This window comes from Balaenoptera musculus, chromosome X (genome assembly GCF_009873245.2).
Source record: "Balaenoptera musculus isolate JJ_BM4_2016_0621 chromosome X, mBalMus1.pri.v3, whole genome shotgun sequence".
NCBI lineage: Eukaryota > Metazoa > Chordata > Mammalia > Artiodactyla > Balaenopteridae > Balaenoptera > Balaenoptera musculus.
This window is the reverse complement of record NC_045806.1, coordinates 128766364-128789460: the sequence shown is the minus strand read 5'-3', so window position 1 is coordinate 128789460 and position 23097 is coordinate 128766364. Positions and strand designations below refer to the sequence as shown.

The following is a 23097-nucleotide window of genomic DNA, read 5'->3' as shown; positions in this document are numbered from 1 at the left end:
GTGTGATCAGATTTGCCACATAAAAGGATGCTTTGGCTAAAGTGTGGAGAACTGACCGAAAGGAGGACCAGACAGAAGACTACTGAAGTAGAACAGTGAGAGAAACAAACTAAAGTACTATGGGCAATGAAGAAGAAGGGACTGAGAAGAAATAATAGAACTTGATGACTGGCTACTGGGGGTGAGGCAGAGGGATAAGTCTATTTTGCTTCCCAGATTTCTACCCTGGGCAAGTAGACAGACAAGAATACTTGTTGAATTGTATGATTAATGTTCACATAGAGGCTTGATATGAATTACAAGGAGGTATGGGAACTCAGGCAAAATGTCTTCCTCCACCACTGAAATTTTTCACATCAACTCCACCAATGATTTCCACACTGCATATCCAGTGGCTCTCTCTGACACATTTGATAGTGCTGATCACTTCCTTCCTCTAGAAAGTGTTTTCTCTCCACTAGATTTCTTGACACCAGGCTTGCCTGGTTTATATGGTAGTCTCTTTCGCTTTCTGTTGATGTCTTGCAGCATCCTCAGCCCCCTGCTTTTCTCACACACGCTCCCTGGAGGGTGGCATCCACTCTCTTGTTTTGCTGTCGATATCTGTTTTCAGCTACTACAACTATAATGATTCCCAAATCTAAATCTGACCTATCTCCTGAGCTCCAGGCCTGCATATGCTACTGTCTACTAGACATATCCAACTGGAGTACCATAGACAACTTAAACACTATAGGTGCAAAAATGAAAGTCATCATTTTCCCCACAAAATTTGTTTCTCCTAAACCACACTTGGAAGTACGTTGGTGCAAAGACCACAGAAGGTAATGAGGTATGGTCCTTGCCATCAAGGAGCCTACAGTCAGAGGACAGAGACAGAAAATAAAGATAGCAATTATAACACTGCATCATAAGTGCTACAATATGAATAAATACAGGATGCTATGGAGACACACATAAAGGGGGCATCTGGCCCAGTCTTGGAGTTCAGGGGTTTCCAGAAGAGGAAACATATAAGCTCAGGAAGACAAACTCAGATTTTTTAAAAGTAATAGCTATTGCAAAGGCTAGGAAGAGAGAAAGAACCCAGCACTGAAATGCACATAGCTGAGTATGGCTGGAGAACAAAACTGAGGGCTCAAGTAATGAGAGATAAGGCCAGAGAAGGGAGCAGGGGCAGATCTTGAAGAATCTTTCAAGTAGTGTTAAGGAACTTTACCCTGAGTACCTGCTGAAGGAAGGGACATGATCAGAACTGCCCTTTTAGAAGGATTAAAGTGACAATTAAGAAAGTATTTCATTTGGAACCTGTAAAATGAGCAAAAATTTACCAGGGGGCCTAGGAAGGGAAGGACATTCCAAGACGCAAAATCATGAAAAAAATATACCAAAGCTTGAAATAACATAGATAGGTCAGGGAATGACAAAGATTTCTATAGAGATAAGGATAGAAAAGTCAGGAATAGACAAAACTGTGAAGGCTGAGTTTGGGCTTTATTCTAAAAGCAATGGGTTTTAAGCAAGAAAGTATAATCATAGGAATGTGAAATACAGATTTAAGGAGGGATCAACTAGAAGCAGAAAAACCAGCTAGGAGGAGGTTATTAGAAATGAGAAACAATGAATGCCTGAACAAACACTGTGACAAGTGAGGATAGAGGAGACTGAAATACCTCCTGTAGGAGAATGGCAAGGATTTGGTTAAGAAGTCAAATATGATTCTGAAGTTTTAGGCTTAGCCAACTGAATGACTGGTGATGCTATTAAAGAAAGAAAGAAATAGCAAGAGAAAGGTCAGATTTCAGGGAGAAATGATTTTCATACAGTAAAATGTACTTTTTTCTGTTGGTGTACAGTAATAAAAGATATTTTTGATTGGGATGATGAAACATGATTACAGGAAAGAAACTAAGGCAGAAGGTTAAAAGGAAAAGACAATTCAGTGATAGAGACTTACTCCAAAGGATACCGGGTAGGACTGGGTCAGATGCAGGTGGAAAGACACAGCAGATGGATAACATCACTTTCTTGCACTATAACCACATTTTCGTTGGATTACATAGTCTAGTTTCCCTTGTAGCTAGATATGGCTAGTGACTAAGTTCTGCCTGATAAAATATGAGTGGAAGAAACATGCCCTACTTCCCAGCCTTGCCTCTACAAAGATGACATGTGCTTTCCCTGAGCATTTTCCTGGGAACTGACTAGAAACACGATCGTTGAGCCCAATAAATTTTTGAAGAAACCCTAAAGCCATACTCACAAGAAACCGAGGTCATTTAACCCAGAGGTAACTTCTTAGCCCCTAAACTACACCAGGAAGTAACAGACTACAAAACCTATACAGTTCCCAAAGATGACACACTAACACCCATTCTGGATGTGGCCAGAGAGGATAATGGACCAGGAAGAGCCACCTGGAGAACAAAGGGAGAAAAGATGAAGAATTTCTTCCAAGAAAGCAGAACCCAGGTCAGAATAGGAGTCTCTGAAATTGCTGTGGAGTAGTTATTTGAATATTGCTAAGAAGCAGTGGCATCTATGTGTTTCTTGTTCTTCCCTTTTCTAAATCGAGGTTTACAACTTCCACTTGGTGATGCTGTTCTTATTCCACCAATGTCTATTGGGTTGGGCTGGTGAAACAGGGAGATCATATGACTTGTCTTTTAGTTTGTTGTTAATGGGCCACAGGAGCCACTCCTGGGCGTGATGGAGAGGACTGTGTATCACTTGGACTGTCTGGACCTGGAGCTGGACACAGCGATCAGATGAGTCTTTGGGGCCACCTCCTGCAGAGAGGAGGTATGCTCTATGTTTGGGAAGAAGAGTACATCCTAATATTTTGGTGGCCCAGAAGAGTAGACTGGAAGGTTGCAAGCTGTCTCCTGATGTCCTATAACTTCCTCCAGAGTAACAGAGTTTTAGCTGAGCATATGGCTGCACAGCTAGAGATGACAAATTCTAGTCTCCATTCCAGCTAGGTTAGCTACATAACTATGCAGTGAACAATAAACTGCCAGGCCACTTCTGGGCTTTGCCTTTAAAAATACTGGGCAAGCACAGGGAAGTAACAAGAACTGAAGAAGCTGCCTTGGCCAGAGTTGGAAGGCAGTAATTAAAAATGGCAGAGCCACCCCACCAGTCCCGAAGTACTCATCTCTGGGCTATCTCATAAATTAATACTGTATTTTGGGGTCTCTCTCTTACAGCAGCTTAGACTAGATCCTAAATTATACAAGGAGTTGGCCCTGGAAACCAATAAGGACCTCCTTCTGAGATAGGGTCTAAGGAAATTAGGATGAGTTAGGTAACAAAAGATTGTTAAGTACTGAGGAGGAAGGTGGAGGCACTTTTTATGATTACTAAGATTTCCCACCTATGCCCCCTCCAATTCATTCTCCAACCAGCCACGACAGTGCTCTTTCTAAAGCAAAAGCTTACCACGTCACACCCCAGCTGAAAACTTTCAATGCCTTCCCATTGCCCATACGGTAAAGTACAACCCCTTAACATGGCCTATGAGGCCCTACAGGACTTCTCTTCTGTCAGTCTCGCTAGCTTTATTTTCACCATGTTGGGCACCAGTCACAGACAACCACCTGCAGTTTGCTAAATATGCCTCCATACTTCTCTACCAGCTGTTCCTTCTACCTGGAATACCATTCCCCTGTCCACTAGCTTCTATTCTCTACTGTGATCACCTATGGATATGACTGTCTCCTTCATTAAACTATAACCTGCATGAGGGAAAATACTGAATGATTTCTTGTATCCCCAGCACCAAGCAAAGCGTCTGGCGATAGTCAAGTGCTCAGTAAATATTTACAGAAAGAATGAAAGAAAAAAATATTCTTTATCTTAACTACATCAAGCTTCACATATACTAGAGCTCTATAGCAGAGTCACTTTTACATCTAACATTTCCATATCTTTCTTTAAAATATTTTAATATCACTTCGATGACAAAATAAAATAATTTTTAGTTAAATTTAAAATTAATAGAACCAGACATTTTCTAAGCTGGTAAGGATTATTGTTCTGTCAGTTTATTCAAATTATCTACTGAGAAGCTTGCTTTTCTAGTTTTCTACTGTTCTGATTATAATAATATAATTCACTTCTTTGACCCGCTACCCACACAGAGCAGAACTCACTTGCCGTGTGAGTACGTTAGCTTGTTATTTTCAGAAGGTATCTTAGCCAGAATCTGCTCTGTCACCTCCAGGAAGTTGCCTCCACACCAAGCATGTTTGGCAAGGATAGTGGTTCCCCTGGCAACAACAGCAAAAAGAATGGCCATGGCTTCGATCTATCAAAAGGAAAAAAGACACATAAGACTTAGAATATTTCTTTGACATAATCTTTCAAAAGTAACTTACTATCATTACCTACATCCATCTGGAGACAGTACTGACCAAGGCACTGTAGCATTAAACAGAACAGACTTAACAACAAACTTAACAAAGTCACAGTCTTCTAAAAGCTTATAATCTAAACCACACTGATATGCATTCATATTTAGAGACAAACCAAATGCATACACATAATATATTTTTATGTGTGTGTGTATATACAATGTAATGTATATGTGATACATGCATACACACACGTACATTACATTGATAGATAGGTTGCATTTACAAATTACACAGCACAAACTGTTATCATCCTCTGAAAAGCAATGACCATAGACGGCAAAGGGACATAAAAATGTCTTCATCCTTTAATAAAGTAATCCCATCCTGAAAATTCATCCTAGGGAAATAGTTCAACAGCAGTTAGATTCTATATTCACAAATATACCTATTAACAATAATAATAGCACATATTTATTAAGCACTTACTATGCGCCAGGCACCATTTTAAACACTTAATTTAATCCTTACATCAATGAAATTAATACACTATCATGATACTTACATTAAAATGAGGGAAATGAAGTATAAATGACTTAAATAATTTGTCCAGAATTACAGAGCTAGTAAGTGGTAAAAGATGGGATTTAAACCCAGGCAGTATGGTTCTAGAACCCACAATTTTATCCCTATACTATATTCTGCCTCTCCTATGAAGGCATTATCCATCACAAAAATAAACTGAAAATAACCCGAATCTTCTGCAAGAGAGGAATGGTTCTATAAATTATGGTAAGATCCTTTTTAAACAAAATATTTCTAAAACAATACAGAATGAGTTTAAGATTACAGTAATACCTTGGAGGTATTGCAAGTTCAGTTCCAGACCACCACAATAAAGCAAATATCACAATTAAACAAGTAACATGAATTTTTTGGTTTCCCAGTGCATATAAAAGTTATGTTTACACTATGCTGTAGTCTATTAAGTGTGCAATAGCATTATATCTAAAAAAAACAACAATGTACATGTCTTAATTTTAAAAAACTTAATTGCTAAAAAATGCTAACCATCATCTGAGCCTTCAGAGAGTCATAGCAGTAACACCAGAGCACTGATCACAGACCACCATAACAAACAAACTGAAAAAGTTTGAAATATTGCAAGAATTATTAAAATGTGACACAGAGACATGAAGTACCCAAAATACTGTTGGAAAAATGGCACTGACAGACTTGTTCAATGCAGGGTTGCTACAAACCTTTGATTTGTTAAAAAAACAAAAACAACAACAAAAAAACCCAGCAATATCCGTGAAGCACAATAAAGCAAAGTGCAATAAGAAGAGGTATGCCTGTATTTTCCTCGTGTTTATGAATCTGTACTATTTTTTTTCCCCACAGAACAGCCTGGTTTCTCTGATTTAATGGCATGAACTTATAAAAGAGATGAACAAATATCTTCCTATTCTTCAACTAACTCTTCAACCTAATGTTATTTGTTTTTTTTTTAACATCTTTATTGGAGTATAATTGCTTTACAATGGTGTGTTAGTTTCTGCTTTATAACAAAGTGAATCAGTTATACATATACATATGTTCCCATATCTCTTCCCTCTTGCATCTCCCTCCCTCCCACCCTCCCTATCCCACCCCTCTAGGTGGTCACAAAGCACAGAGCTGATCTCCCTGTGCTATGTGGTTGCTTCCCACTAGCTATCTATTTTACGTTTGGTAGTGTATGTGAGAGTGGCATGTTATTTGTTAACATGTTCAGTTTCACCCAATAAGCCAGAGTCATCTTGGGTGGCAAAGTGAGAGTCACTTATTAAAAATTCAAATCCTTGGTATCATTCCCTGAAATTCTGATTCAGTAGGCCTGAGGTGGGGCCCTGGAATATATACTTAAGCCAAGCCTGTCTGGATGCAGGTGATTCACATGACCACGTTTTGTGAAACACAGCAACTATAAAATGCTTGAGGTCAGGGAATCCGCTGATTCCCTCTTGGAATGTCCTTGGTATGAAGGACAGCATACAGAACAGAAATGCTCATGTGTCTCTTGAGCTGAACTCCTCTTGGGGTCTCTTCATTGCACTCTCTAAATGAAGGTGTTTCCCAGGGTTGTGTCCTCAGCCATATTCTTTCTGGATTTCTCCAAACACATATGTAGTAGCATGTTATAATTTCCAAATGACTTTCTCATACATTATATCCCTTGATCCTAAAAGCCTCAACTGACCATGTAACATGCTCCAGGTACTGCTCCATTTCTTAAAATCATCATCTACACACTATCTCTGCTTCTCTATCTTCTTTTAATTCTTTTCTATAATCTGGCTTTTCCCCTCAACACTCCGCAAAACCATGCTTGTCAAGATCACCAACAGCCTCTACACTGCAAATTTCTGTGGTCATTTCTCTATTCTCACCTTACTTGACCTCTCAGAAATAGTCAACACAGCTGAATAACCCTCCTTCTGGGAACACTCCTACATGTCTGGCTGCTCCTTCTGTCTTCTTGCTGAATCCTTCTCCTCTAGCTGACCTCTAAATGTTGACTTTCCACGGGGATTGGTTCTCCACTCTCTTATCCTAGATGAGCTCATCTAGACCTGCCATTTTAAACAGGCTTTATTTGCCAAAGATACATTGCATACAGAAAAAAACCAAAGGCACAACCAAAGTTGAGGGAAAAACCAAAAACAAAACACAAGGCATACCAAAAAGTTGAGGGAAAGGTAGATGAATAGAGACCCACAAAGATGGAGGAGGACCAACCAGGAAAGCGAAAGGAAAGCCAGAAGAGTGTGGTGGCCTTGAAGCCAAAGGAAAAGAAACCTTGAAGAAGGAACAAGTGTCACCTCCCAGCTCTGTTCACTGATACACAGTATTAAGACTGTAAAACAGTCACTGAAATTTTATAAGGAAGGAGGTCATTGGTAAGGGTCAAAGAGACGTGCAGTGGAGTGGGAAAAAAACACAAAGAGAAACAGAGATGAGAAATCATATGGTCCCTGAGACAAAGAGATGAAAAGGTAGCAGCCTCAGCCGTTTAGCAACTTCAAAAAGAAAACTGAGTTTAGCAACAATACAAAAAGATCTAGTGTGCTAGCGGACCATAAGTTCGTTATGAAGTGTTATGATGTAATTGCTTAAAATGCTTATGTAATCTTAAATTACATTAAGAAACAGGGTGTCTTCATCTCTTTAAGTACTATTGCCATTATACTCTGTGCTGTTTAGAAAGCATGTGTAATACTGAGTTCAATTCTAGGTACAGTATTCTAAGACTGGACAGAAGGGCAAAGTATGGCGAGAGACCTGGAGGTTGTATCATGTGAAGAACGCCTAGAGGAACTAGAAATATTACACATGAAAAAGACAGCAATCTTCAAGTTTATATAAAGTATAGTCACCTAGAAGAGGGAGCACATTATTTGGAATATAACTAGGAACAGTGAATAATAAGTTATAAGGACAGCTATGCAAGTTATGCATAGTAGTGTTTTATTCAATAAAAGCAGTCCTCAATTTTAAAAATGCCTATTAAACATTGGGTACATAGCAACAGAAATTTTACTTTCCTCTCAGATGTCACTAATAAGCATTTCTTGAGGGGACCTTCAAGATGGCACACGAGTAAGACGTGAAAATCACCTTCCTCCCCACAAATATATCGAAAATACATCTACATGTGGAACAACTCCTACAGAACACCTACTGAACACTGGCAGAAGACCTCAGACTTCCCAAAAGGCAAGAAAATCCCTACGTAGCTGGGTAGGGCAAAAGAAAAAAGAAAAAACAGAGACAAAAGAATAAGGACAGGACCTGCACCTCTGGGAGGGAGCTGTGAAGGAGGAAAAGTTCCCACACCCTAGGAAGCCCCTTCACTGGTGGAGATGGGGGGAGGGCGGGGGAAGCTTCAGAGCCACGGAGGAGAGTGCAGCAACAGGGGTGCGGAGGGCAAAGCAGAGAGATTCCTGCACAGAGGATCGGTGCCGACCAGCTTCACCAGCCTGAGACGCTTGTCTGCTCACCCACTGGGGTGGGCGGGGGCTGGGAGCTGACTGGACCTGCCTAAGAGGCAAGAGACCACTGTTTTGGGGTGTGCAAGGAGAGGGGATTCAGAGTACCGCCTAAACGAGCTCCAGAGACGGGCGCAAGCCATGGCTATCAGCTCGGACACCAGAGACGGGCATGAGATGCTAAGGCTGCTGCTGCCGCCACCAAGAAGCCTGTGTGCGAGCACAGGTCACTCTCCACACCGCCCCTCCCGGGAGCCTGTGCAGCCCGCCACGGCCAGGGTCCCGTGATCCAGGGACAACTTCCCTGGGAGAACACACGGCGTGCCTCAGGCTGTTGCAACGTCATACTGGCCTCTGCCACTGCAGGCTTGCCCCACATTCAGTACCCCTCCCTCCCCCCACAGGCCTGAGTGAGCCACAGCCCCCTAATCAGCTGCTGCTTTAACCCCATCCTGTCTGGGAAGGAACAGATGCCTGAGGGTGACCTACATGCAGAGGCGGGGCCAAATCCAAAGCTGAACCCCAGGAGCTGTGCAAACAAAGAAGAGCAAGGGAAATTTCTCCCAGCAGCCTCAGGAGCAGCGGATTAAATCTCCACTATCAACTCGATGTACCCTGCATCTGTGGAATACCTGAATAGAAAATGAATCATCCGAAAGTTGAAGCGGTGGACATTGGGAGTAACTGACTTGGGGTCTGCTGTCTGGAACTGATTTCAGATTTTTATGTTTATCTTAGTATAGTTTTTAGCGCTTATTATCATTGGTGGATTTGTTTATTGGTTTGGTTGCTTTCTTCTTTTTTTCATTATTACTTTATTATTTTAATAATTAAAATTTTTTTTTATTTTAATTATTTTTTAATTTTTTTTATTATTATTTTTTTCTTTTTTTCTCCTTTTTCTTCTGAGCCATGTAGCTGACAGGATCTTGGTGCTCTGGCCTGGTGTCATGCCTGAGCCTCTGAGGTGGGAGAGCTGAGTTCAGGACATTGGACCACCAGAGACCTCCCGGCCCCATGTAATATCAATCAGCGAAAGCTCTCCCAGAGATCTCCATCTCAACTCTAACACCCAGCTCCACCCAACAGCCAACAAGCTCCAGTGCTGGATGCCCCATGCCAAACAACTAGCAAGACAGGAACACAACCCCACCCATTAGCAGACAGGCTGCCTAAAGTCATACTAAGTTCACAGACACCCCAAAACACACCACCGGTTGCGTCCTGCCCACCAGAAAGACAAGATCCAGCCCCGCCCACCAGAACACAGGCACCTGTCCCCTCTACCAGGAAGCCTACACAACCCACTGAACCAACCTTACTCACTGGGGGCAGACACCAAAAACAAAGGAAACTACAAACCTGCAGCCTGCGAAAAGGAGACCCCAAACACAGTACGTTAAGCAAAATGAGAAGACAGAGAAATATGCAGCAGATAAAGGAGCAAGGCAAAAACCCACCAGCCCAAACAAATGAAGAGGAAATAGGCAGTCTACCTGAAAAAGAATTCAGAGTATGATAGTAAAGATCCAAAATCTTGAAAACAGAATGGAGAAAATACAAGATATTTAACAAGGGCCTAGAAGAACTAAAAAGCAAACAAACAATGATGAACAACACAATAAATGAAATTAAAAATTCTCTAGAAGGAATCAATAGAAGAATAACAGAGGCAGAAGAACGGATAAGTGACCTGGAAGATAAAATAGTTGAAATAACTACTGCAGAGCAGAATAAAGAAAAAAGAACGAAAAGAATTGAGAACAGTCTCAGAGACCTCTGGGACAACATTAACCACACCAAGATTCAAATGATAGGGGTCCCCAGAAGGAGAAGAGAAAAAGAAAGGGGCTGAGAAAATATTTGAATAGATTATAGTTGAAAACTTCCCTAACATGGGAAAGGAAATAGTCAATCAAGACCAGGAAGCACAGAGAGTCCCATACAGGATAAATCCAAGGAGAAACACACCAAAACACATGTTAATCAAACTATTAAAAATTAAATACAAAGAAAAAATATTAAAAGCTGCAAAGAAAAAGCAACAAATAACACACAAGGGAATCCCCATAAGGTTAACAGCTGATCTTTCAAAAGAAACTCTGCAAGCCAGAGGGAGTGGCAGGACATATTTAAAGTGATGAAAGGGAAAAACCTACAACCAAGATTACTCTACCCAGCAAGGATCTTATTCAGATTCAACAGAGAAATCAAAAGCTTTACAGACAAGCAAAAGTTAAGAGAATTCAGTACCACCAAACCAGCTTTACAACAAATGCTAAAGGAACTTCTCTAGGCAAGAAACACAAGAGAAGGAAAACACCTACAATAACAAACCCAAAACAATTAATAAAATGGTAATAGGAACATACGTATCGATAATTATCTTAAATGTAAATGGATTAAATGCTTCAACCAAAAGACACACACTGGCTGAATGCATACAAAAACAAGACCCATATATATGCTGTCTACAAGAGACCCACTTCAGACCTAGGGACACATACAGACTGAAAGTGAGGGGATGGAAAAAGATATTCCATGCAAATGGAAATCAAAAGAAAGCTGGAGTAGCAATTCTCATATCAGACAAAATAGACTTTAAAATAAAGACTAATACAGGAGAAAAAAAGGACACTACATAATGATCAAAGGATCAAACCAAGAAGAAAATATAACAATTGTAAATATTTATGCACCCAACATAGGAGCACCTCAATACATAAGGCAAATGCTAACAGCCATAAAAGGGGAAATTGACAGTAACACACTATTATTAGTAGGGGACTTTAACACCCCACTCTCACCAATGGACAGATCATCCAAAATGAAAATAAATAAGGAAACACTAGCTTTAAATGACACATTAAACAAGACGGACTTAATTAATATTTATAGGACATTCCATCCAAAAACAACAGAATACACTTTCTTCGCAAGTGCTCATGGAAAATTCCCCAGGATAGATCATATCTTGGGTCACAAATCAAGCCTCAGTATATTTAAGAAAACTGAAATCATACCAAGTATCTTTTCTGACCACAACTCTATGAGACTAGATATCAATTACAGGAAAAAACTGTAAAAAATACAAACACATGGAGGCTAAACAATACACTACTAAATAACCAAGAGATCACTGAAGAAATCAAAGAGGAAATCAAAAAGTACCTAGAAACAAATGACAATGAAAATACGATGACCCAAAACCTATGGAACACAGGAAAAGCAGATCTAAGAGGGAAGTATATAGCAATACAATCCTACCTCAAGAAACAAGAAAAATCTCAAATAAACAACCTAACCTTACACCTAAAGCCATTAGAGAAAAAAGAACAAAAAACCCCCAAATTTAGCAGAAGGAAAGAAATCATAAAGATCAGATCAGAAATAAATGAAAAAGATTTGAAGGAAACAATAGCAAAGACCAATGAAATGAAAAGCTGGTTCTTCGAGAAGATAAACAAAATTGATAAACCACTAACCAGACTCATCAAGAAAAAAAGGGAGAAGACTCAAATCAACAGATTTAGAAATGAAAAAATAGAAGAAACAACTAACCCTGCAGAAATACAAATGATCATGAGACAACCACTAGCAACTGTATGCCAATAAAACGGACAACCTGGAAGAAATGGACAAATTCTTAGAAAAGTATAACCTTCCAAGACTGAACCGGAAGAAATAGAAAATATGAACAGACCAATCACAAGCAGTGAAATTGAAACTGTGATTAAAAATCTACTAACAAACAAAAGCCCAGGACGAGATGGCTTCACAGGTGAATTCTATCAAACATTTAGAGAAGAGCTAACACCTATCCTTCTCAAACTCTTCCAAAAAATGCAGAGGGAGGAACACTCCCAAACCATTCTACAAGGCCACCATTACCCTGATACCAAAACCAGACAAAGATGTCACAAAAAAAGAAAGCTACAGGCCAATATCACTGATGAACATAGATACAAAAATTCTCAACAATATACTAGCAGAACCCAACAGCACATTAAAAGGATCACACACCATGATCAAGTGGGGCTTATCCCAGGAATGCAAAGATACTTCAATATACGCAAATCAATCAACGTGATACACCATATTAACAAACTGAAGGATAAAAACCATATGATAATCTCAATAGATGTAGAAAAATCTTTCAACAAAATTCAACACCCATTTATGATAAAAACTCTCCAGAAAGTGGGCATAGAGGGAACCTCCCTCTACATAAAAAGGCCATATATGACAAGCCCACAGCCACCATCATTCTCAATGGTGAAAAACTGAAACCATTTCCTGTAAGATCAGGAACATGACAAGGGTGCCCACTCTCACCACTATTATTCAACATAGTTTTGGAAGTTTTAGCCACAGCAATCAGAGAAGAAAAAGAAATAAATGGAATCCAAATCGGAAAAGAAAAGTAAAACTGTCACTGTTTGCAGATGACATGATACTATACATAGAGAATCCTAAAGATGCTACCAGAAAACTACTAGAGCTAATCAATGAATTTGGTAAAGTAGCAGGATACAAAATTAATGCACAGAAATCTCTTGCATTTCTATATACTAACGATGAAAAATCTGAAAGGGAAATTAAAGAAACACTCCCATTTACCACTGTAACAAAAAGAATAAAATATCTAGGAATAAACCTACCTAAGGAGACAAAAGTCCTGTATGCAGAAAAGTATAAGCCACTGATGAAAGAAATTAAAGATGATACGAACAGGTGGAGAGATATACCATGTTCTTGGATTGGAAGAATCAACATTGTGAAAATGACTATACTATGCAAAGCAATCTACAGATTCAATGCAATCCCTATCAAACTACCAGTGGCATTTTCACAGAACTAGAACAAAAAATTTCACAATCTGTATGGAAACACAAAAGACCCTGAATAGCCAAAGCAATCTTGAAAAAGAAAAACAGAGCTGGAGGAATCAGGCTCCCTGACTTCAGACTTTACTACAAAGCTACAGTAAGCAAGACACTATGGTACTGGCACAAAAACAGAAATATAGATCAATGGAACAGGATAGAAAGCCCAGAGATAAACCCATGCACATATGGTCACGTTATCTTTGATAAAAGAGGCAAGAATATATAGTGGAGAAAAGACAGCCTCTTCAATAAGTGGTGCTGGGAAAACTAGACAGCTACATGTAAAAGAATGAAATTAGAACACTTCCTAACACCATACACAAAATAAACTCAAAATGGATTAAAGACCTAAATGTAAGGCCAGACACTATAAAACTCTTAGTGGAAAACATAGGCAGAACACTGTGACATAAATCACAGCAAGATCCTTTTTGACCCACCTCCTAGAGAAATGGAAATAAAAACAAAAATTAAAAAATGGGACCTAATGAAACTCAAAAGCTTTTGCACAGCAAAGGAAACCATAAACAAGACAAAAAGACAACCCTCAGAATGGGAGAAAATAGTTGCAAATGAATCAACGGACAAAGGATTAATCTCCAAAATATACAAGCAGCTCATGCAGCTCAATATTAAAAAACAAACAACCCAATCCAAAAATGGGCAGAAGACCTAAACATACATTTCTCCAAAGAAGATATACAGATTGCCAACAAACACATGAAAGGATGCTCAACGTCACTAATCATTAGAGAAATGCAAATCAAAACCACAATGAGGTATCACCTCACACTGGTCAGCATGGCCATCATCAAAAAATCTAGAAACAATAAATGCTGGAGAGGGTGTGGAGAAAATGGAACCCTCTTGCACTGTTGGTGGGAATGTAAATTGATACAGCCACTATGGAGAACAGTATGGAAGGTCCTTAAAAAACCAAAAATAGAACTACCATATGCCCTAGCAATCCCACTGCTGGGCATATACCCTGAGAAGACCATAATTCAAAAAGAGTCATGTACCACAATGTTCACTGCAGCACTATTTACAATAGCCAGGACATGGAAGCAACCTAAGTGTCCACCAACAGATGAATGGCTAAAGAAGATGTGGCACATATATACAATGGAATATTACTCAGCCATAAAAAGAAACGAAATTGAGTTATTTGTAGTGAGGTGGATGGATCTAGAGTCTGTCATACAGAGTGAAGTAAGTCAGAAAGAGAAAAACAAATACCATATGCTAACACATATATATAGAATCTAAAAAAAAAGAAAAGTGGTTCTGAAGAACCTAGAGGCAGGACAGGAATAAAGACACAGACACAGAGAATGGACTTGAAGTCACGGGGAGGGGGAAGGGTAAGCTGGGACGAAGTGAGAGCGTAGCACTGACATATATACACCCCCAAATGTAAAACAGATAGCTAGTGGGAAGCAGCTGCATCGCACGGGGAGATCAGCTCAGTGCTTTGTGACTACCTAGAGGGGTGGGATAGGGAGGGTGGGAGGGAGATGCAAGAGGGAGGGGATATGGGTATATATGTATACATATAGCTGATTCACTTTGTTATACAGCAGAAACTAACACACTGTAATGCAATTATACTCCAATAAAGATGTTAAAAACAAGTAAGCATTTCTTACTCTCTCCTATACTGCTAAAAATCACACCTGTAATCAAGTCTCACATGTGCCCACTATTATTATCTTGCAATAGAATCTGTAATGTTTTAATGAATATTGGGACAACAGAAACAACTGTGGCCAAAAGAATACTGCATTTGAAGTCCGAAAACATGGCTCTGCTAATTATTAGCAGTATGTGAATGTTCAATAAATGATAAAGTGCTATATAAGATCAGATTCAAGAAGAAAAAGAATTAAACTATAAGCCAGAAAGAGAAGAAAAAAAAAGATAATGGAATATAAAGGAAAGTTGTCTTAACACTGTTCCTCCCTGTTCTCTTACTCACTCCTTGCTTGGTCCCATAGCCATCATCCCAATTCTACTACATTCCTGCTAAGAATCCTGTATGAGTTTCCTGTGGCTGCGTGACAAAGTACCAAAAGATGCAAGGCTTAAAATAACAGAAATTTATTGTTTCATAGTTTTGGAGGCCAGAAGCTTGAAATCAAGATGTTGGCAGGTCCATGCTCCTTCTGAAATCTGTAGGGGAGAATGTCTTCTAGAATCTCTTCCTAGCTTCTGGTGGTTTGCTGGCAATCCTTGGCGTCCCTTGGCTTGCAGCTGCAGCACTTCAATCTGTGCCTCCATAGTCACATGGCATTCTCCACGTGTGTCTATGTCTTCACATGGTAGTCTCTGTGTCTCTTCCCTTCTTATAAGGACACGTACTCCAGTATGACCTCATTTTAACTTACATCTTAATTACATCTGCAAAGACCCTATTTCCAAATAAGGTCCCATTCACAGATAGCAGGGGTCAGGATTCAACATCTTTTTTGAGGACACAACAAACCCCATCTTGGGAACTCACCATTCCTCCCAAATCACTCCTACTCTCCCCTCTCCACATATTCATATCACCCCAACTTGCCTCCCTCTCTTCTCCAAAACCTCTGTCTCACATCCTTCCATAATCATATTAGAGGCCTGTCCTTAGAACGATGGGCCAGAAGAGCAACCTTCAACAGCTTGGAGTTAGAAAGACAAGTTTCTACTGCCCAGAAAGTTCCAAGGAAAGAACATTTTTGTTTCAGTTGCTGGGATTCCAAAAAAAAGATATGCTACGGGGGAATCCGAGTGAGAATTCTGAATGTAGTTTTTTATAGAGGAATTGTAGTGAAGGTCTTTAAGTCCATTAAAGGTTATATATGATGCTATTCATTGGCTTAACAACCGAAATGTCATAAGTAGCATTATTTATAGGAACAAATGCACCCAGAGTTTCAAACAATAATCTTACAAAGGAACTTTTGGGATATATCCATTTGTATGGGATTGCCTGCATTAAAAATATTGCTAACAAGATAGCACAGGAACAACATAAATGTTCCTCCCCAGTGGAGGCATCTTCAAATGGAAGTTGAAGATGGTTTCAGGGAACTGAGAAGGGTAAAAGGACGAGTCAGTGTTTCTCACACTCAAGTCTTTGTGTTCTGAGAAATTTTTAAATTCTGTATTTTTATTTTGATAACATTAAAAATATATACGAATACCCGGATTATCTACATGTATACCATATAAATGAGTGATGGCAAACAATTCAGTGCTGCATTTGCATTACGAAGGCATAGGTGCCAAGAAATTCCCTAAAACAGTGCTGAATTTTTAATCTATTGGAAGCATGTCTGGCTGCTCCTAGGTTGACACATCCTAAAATCATAATGACAATCATGACTCAAGCACTCTTGTATTCCTGTTGTGTTTTTTAATCAGTTATAAGGACAAAATTTATACTTTGCAGTAACGATTTACATCTGAAAGATATCTGCATGGAAAAAGCCTTTTATTTTTAAGAACTGAGACTTAGTTATCTGACATTCTGAAAATGACAGTGTGGAAGAATAAGGTTAACTCATAAATTATCTCAAGCTAAGCAAAAAATAATACTCAAAGGTGTTTGTACCAAGTAGAACCCAAATGATACTATAATGTGCTATATGAATAAACGTTGCGCAACTATTCAAACAGAACAAAGAGATGGAAGAATTAACTCGTCACATAGCGCATGGCAATAGCCAATGCCAAATCAAAAGAAAGCATTCTGTATCATTATCTGTATCACTGCAAGGAGATGTATTATGTTTAATCCTTGCAACAGTTCATTAGCAGAATGTTTCACAGGAAATACATTACGGAAATTAAATTTTTTCCACCCTTGTATCATGGGGCATACTATTAAATTTTCCCATTAAATTAAATGCGGAGGGCATGGAAGGTGCTCAGGAAAAAGATGGGAACTCATTTTAGGAGACAGCTATGGAACAAGAGAAGGCACAGAAGTGAGAACATGCTTGAGAAGGTAAATAAACTAGCCTGATGAGATGGAATGGTCCATATTTGGCAAATGAGAAGGTTTAGGGATAAGTCTAATGGCCATATGTAAAAAGAAGGCCTTGCATTAAGTAACTTGTATTTGCTCAAATAGTTTTTCTATTTCAGTTCAACACATGTTCTAAGGCTTTACTATATGGCACCCAATACAGTAAACATTGGAGGTATGAAGACCAGTAAGAAAGGACGTCTATACTCAAGGAAACCACAGTAAAATATGGAAGACAGACATAAACAAATAAATGCAATAATCTTTAAGGGTGAATAATCTAAGAATGCACACAATTGTTTAGAAGATTTCTTAAAGTTTTGTGATTATCTCATCTTGGATGAAGAAAAAAAATGCAGGTGTCAGCCTATGTATTGGGAATTTCCTCAGTATACAATTATTTCTTCTTGGAAGAGAGGTCAAAGTGTCTGTTTTATCCTTACTAGGTTCTCAATGCCCAGCACAGTGCCTGACATATAATATTCCCTCAAATATTTAATAAATTAATAAACACTGAGCATGTTTTGGTTTTAAATATACTATAAATGACAGATAACTTTATATTCAGTAGGACCTGGCAAGAACAATATTTTGATTACCAAACTATCTCCCTAAGATAAAGGAGTTGAGCTGAGAATAATCCAATCCACAACTCTTCTTAGGGAGGAACTAAGCAAATGACAGAAAAGCCCCCAATTCTGACGTAATAACCTTGGAGGAGACAGAAGAACAAACATTGATATGAGAGAGAGAAAGAAGAGGTGTTCATGAAAATCCTTAAGTCTGGTCACAGATCAAGACTATTCTTGTTGGTATTACAAATATTCTCTTGGGGTGATGCTCTGAGACCCAACCCAACCCTTCTAACTTTCTCAGGATAGGAGACTACCCTGTCAAGTAAAACATTTGTTCTATTTTGCATTAACCACCACCACCATATAACATCACCTTGATTCTTCTTGTTTGCCCCTTCCGCACACACTCACAAATATGTAAGCTACTGAGAGTAGCGATCTCCTACGTCTTGTTTCCAGCTATATCCCTTGCACTTAGAAGACTGTCTAGCACGTATTAGCTGTTCAATAAATGTTTGTTAAACAAAACATATGAGTGGCTCTGCTCTCAGTCACAGCTATTCAAAGGGAAAAAATGTCCGAAACATGACAGTATACTCCGGGATCAAGGGTGGGACAATGGCGGTACAGGTAGTTGAGAGCAATTAATAAGACAGAAAGAAAAGGACTTGATAACTGATTGTTTGTGGGGATTATGGAAGAGGGAGGTGTAAAGCATTTACTAAAGAGTCTAGTACGTGGTCAATTTGTTAAATATTGGCCAATAGTAATAAGAAGAACATTGTACAGGTCTGACGCTGAGGAAATAGGTCGGGGCAGAGATATAAAGCTCCTATCCGAACTGAGGAAGAAGAATTACAGCACTGGGCCTTGGAGGAAGGGCACACAGAGGGCTAGGAGCCCAGAAGTAGGAGGTAAAGCAGAAAGTGACGTCATCGAAACAAGGGCGTAGAGAGTTTTTAGAAGATTCAAGAAATCTCAAGAGATTCAAATGCTACAAAGAGGTCTTGCAGAATGCAAACTGAGGGAAAGTTAACATTCTTTTTTCCTCTGTAACAACTTAAGTGACGCATTCTGACTCTTTCACTCGAGGCCCTTTTACCGGCATAAAACGCACTTCACCAAAACTGTACCTGTCCGACAATTCGAACTGTCGACACCAGAGAAGCCCTAGTCACCCTTGCATTACCTCCTAATTCCACCTTCCCGTCGACACCTCTGCCCTCCCTCTGCCATCGTCTCCCCGCCTTCGGCCCAGCGTTCCGCGCTGCTTTTACCTGTCCGGACACCGTGTGAGAACTCGGGGATCGGGAAAGAGTTGCGCGGGTTAGCGCGGGGTCGCCAACTGCTTGCTCCCGGAGGAGGCTGGACCGGACGCCGCCGGCTTCCGCAAAAGCGCCCCGCCCGCGCGCGGCTTCCTGGGAATGTGAGCGCTCCTCCAATGGGAGCGAGAGGTGGGGAGGGGCCTGCTGCGTTCCCAGCCCCCGCACTTCCCAGGAGCCGCACTGCATTCTGGGAGTGGTAGTTTCGGCTGGCCTTCGCCGAATCTGTCACCCGCTCCATCAACAATTCTTGTCATAAACAACATCAAGCGCTGTTCCTTAGAGAAAGCGAGAGAATTCACGGCCACAAAAAGTCCACCGGCGGGATAAATGAAGAGCCAAGCTTTCCCCACCGTCTCCCTGCTTAGTCTCAGCAGGCAACGTCGCCTGTTACTTCACAGACAAGATAGAATTCATCTGACAGGAATTCCCTCTACTTTCGCCACGAAATTTTTTTAACCTCCTTGGATCCCTCAGCAATCCTTTCTCCCATTCTTTTGCAATAATAAAAATGGTAATAATAATAATAAATCAACTACTCTCCTTTGATGTAAATTCCCTCATCCCCTTTACATCCCTATTCCTTCTTACTAACTCAGTCGAGCTCCACTAATAAACTAGTCTGTCTCGTGTCTCAACGGCTCCCTGCTTATTTGCCCTTTATTATCAACATTTAAAGATTGTCGAAGTTTCTCTCATCTAAAATATTCCAAAGTCACCTTTCTCAACCTCACACCACCCCAAACCTCTCACCACACACAGACTTAACTTCCCCTTTCCAGTCAAAATTCTCAACCGTGTTGCTAAAATAGACACTGTTTAACCATTACCATACCTCAACTCTGCAGGATTTTACATTGGTTATTCCCTCCTTCTTGAAACCCCCTTAGTTTGGGCTGCTTTAACAAAATACCTCAGACTGAATGGCTTAAACAGAAATTAATTTCCCACAGTTCTGGAGGCTGGGAAGGTTCAGACCAGGGTGCCACAGTATGGTGGGGTTCTGGTGAGGACCTGCTTCCTGGCTTGCAGACTGCTGCCTTCTTGTTGTGTCCTCACGTGGTGGAGAGATAGTATCTCTCTCACATCTCTTATAAGGGCACTAATCCCATTCATGAGGGCCCCACCCTCATGATCTAATTAACTCCCAAAGATCCACCTACAAATACAATCACATTGAGGATCCAGACTCTAATATATAAATTGGGGTGGGAAGAACACAAACATTCACTTTATAGCACCCTCTATTCTCTAAGCTTTTTCTAAGATGCTGCACTCTTCTGGTTCCCCTCCCACTTTTGTGGCAGATCCTCATTTTCCTTTGAAATGTTCATGTTCCATAGGGCTCTTCCTTACACTCTCTTCTTTTCTTACTCGTCAAACTTTTCTTGGGTGATCTTAACTAATCCCATTGCTTTGATTATCATCTGTATGCTGATGATTCTCACATATAGGAAGCCCAGACAAGACTCCTGTAACCCAGACTGAAATATCTAATGAAAGCTGGGCATCTCTTTCAGGCACCTAAAACTTAATGTAGTCTTTAGTTGACCTAATACATTTCTACTCTCCCCTCTCCCATAAGCTGCTCCTCCTTCTCCTCTAATCCCATCTCAGTGAATGGCACAACCATGCAGTCAGTTGCCCACACCAGAAAGCTGGGTATCATTTTGAATGCTTTCACTCCCTCATAGCTCACATCCAAATAATCAGCAAGCCATGTTAACTCTATTCCCTAAATATCTCACTCGTCAAACTTCAGTTTTCTCATCTTTGAAATGAAGATAATAACGGCACCTGTCTTCAAAGATTGCTGCAATGATAAATGAGCAATACTGCCTGGCAAAGGGACAATAAGCATTTATTGAACAAGCATTATATTTGCCATTAGTTCTTCTTTATTAGGTCTTACATAATGATAGCTAGCATTTACTTTATATTTAGGGAGAAAGAAAAGGAAAATGAGAAATGGTGAGATATTTTGTGTAAGTTACAATCCACTCCATTCCTCAGTATTTTTCCAATCATGACAAAAATATAGCAGTAGTCACGAGGCACTATACAAACTGTTCTACTCTAATGTGTGCAGCATATACCATACCTTATTTATTGTTATCAGCTCTGGCTGTGCTACAGACATTAAAAAAATCATGACAAATGATCTGAGCACTAGAAACCAGAAGTAATATCTCTGTACCTACAGTATCTCCTTCACCATCTCCCTCCCACCCACTCCTCATCACTTGAAATTGTTCTATCTAAATCAAAATCTGATCATTTCCAAATTCTACTTAAAATCTTAATTCACTCCCCATTATGTAGAGGATAAAGTCTAAGATTCTAAACGGAGAATTCAAGGCCCTCCATGACCTGACCTCTCTCTACCTTCCCTGCTTCATATTCTGCTTCTCTCACCAACACATCCTGTGTTCAAGCCTACTCTTGTATGGTGTCATTCACTAATTCATCCATCTATCTATTCCTCCAACAAATATGTACTAAGTGCCTACTATGAGCCAGGCCTATTCTGGATTCTGGTGATATAGCAGTGAACAAGACAGACAGTGTCCTTGCCTACTGGAGTTAACACTTCAATACCATGCTCTTTCATGCCTCAGTGACTTTGCACAGGCTGCCTCCCTTACCTAAATCTTATTTACCCTTTAAGACATATCTTAAATATCACCTCTTAATTTTACAGCAAAGTATATGCTTTTTTAAGCTTTTTCATCCTCTGCAAAGGTTTACTTTTCATCTTAATATTAATTTAATTTTATTCAATACCTATTATTTGAGAGACAGCATAGTATCTTAGAAAGAGAAGGAGTTTTGGAGCCAGACAGTCCTGAGTTAATAGCTGTATGAACTCTAAATGTTGCCTCAATTTAGAGGTTTTAGAGCTCTATCAAAGCCCCTCTTGTTACTCTATATTCTCCCCTAAAGTAATCTCATCTGTGCTTCAAAATTTGTATCTTTAGCACAAGCATTTATACTGGGAAATCAGGGAAAGTTCTCTCTGAGGGGGTAATATTTAAGTTGAAATATAAATGTCAAGAAGGAATCAGCCATAAGAAGATCAGAGGGAACAGAAATAAAGCCATAGTGACTGTAGGGTAGTGGAAGTGAGGGGAGAGTAGTAGGAGAGGAGATCACACAGGCCTTTCTGCTCCTCAAATATGTCAAGCTCCTCCTCACTTTATATCTTTGCACCAGCTCTCTCTGCTTGGAGTTTTGTTCCCTCTTATCTTTTTGTGGCCAGAGGTCTTGCAAGGCTGCGTAAGCTAGAAGAAGGAGTTTGGACTTTATTCTAAGTGTAACGGGAAGTAGAGAGGTTCAAGCAAAGGAGTGATCTGATGTATGGGTTTTTTAAAAAATTATCTGGCTTGGGCTTCCCTGGTGGCGCAGTGGTTGAGAATCCGCCTGCCAATGCAGGGCACACGGGTCCGAGCCCTGGTCTGGGAAAATCCCACATGCCGCGGAGTAACTGGGCCCGTGAGCCACAACTACTGAGCCTGCGCGTCTGGAGCCTGTGCTCCGCAACAAGAGAGGCCGCGATAGTGAGAGGCCTGCGCACCGCGATGAAGAGTGGCCCCCACTCGCCGCAACTAGAGAAAGCCCTCGCACAGAAACGAAGACCCAACACAGCCAAAAATAAATAAATAAATAAATTAAGAATGCAAATCACCCAAGGATCAGGTGTTTCAATTTAAAAAAAAAAAAGTCAGGTTTATGGATATATGAGTTACATACAGTAAAATTCACCATTAAAAAAAATTATCTGGCTTTATTTAGCATACCAATATACTGTCTACCCTGGTAATAAATTAATATGTACAGTTTTCAAGATATGTTGGGTAGTTTCCAAGAGGAGTGCTTCTGGATGTGTATACTACAGTGCATGCAGAACCGTTTA

General features: G+C 40.0%; 1 protein-coding gene across 2 annotated transcripts in view; it reads right to left on the bottom strand.

Moving 5' to 3' along the window:
• VAMP7 (vesicle associated membrane protein 7) overlaps positions 1-19268 on the bottom strand; it is an 85232-nt gene extending 65964 nt beyond the window's left edge. Inside the window, exons 1-2 of one of the 2 annotated variants that reach the window (XR_005018414.1) lie at positions 19140-19257; positions 4155-4309 (exon numbers count right to left, since the gene is read on the bottom strand). Coding sequence is in view for 1 of the 2 variants with exons in the window: in XM_036840745.1 (XP_036696640.1) it covers positions 4155-4300 (146 nt within the window). In the remaining variant the exon portion in view is untranslated. Of the gene's footprint in view, positions 1-4154; positions 4310-19139 lie in introns of both variants that reach the window. The other variant, XM_036840745.1, reaches the window with a different exon arrangement.
• Between the last annotated feature and the right edge of the window lie 3829 nt (positions 19269-23097).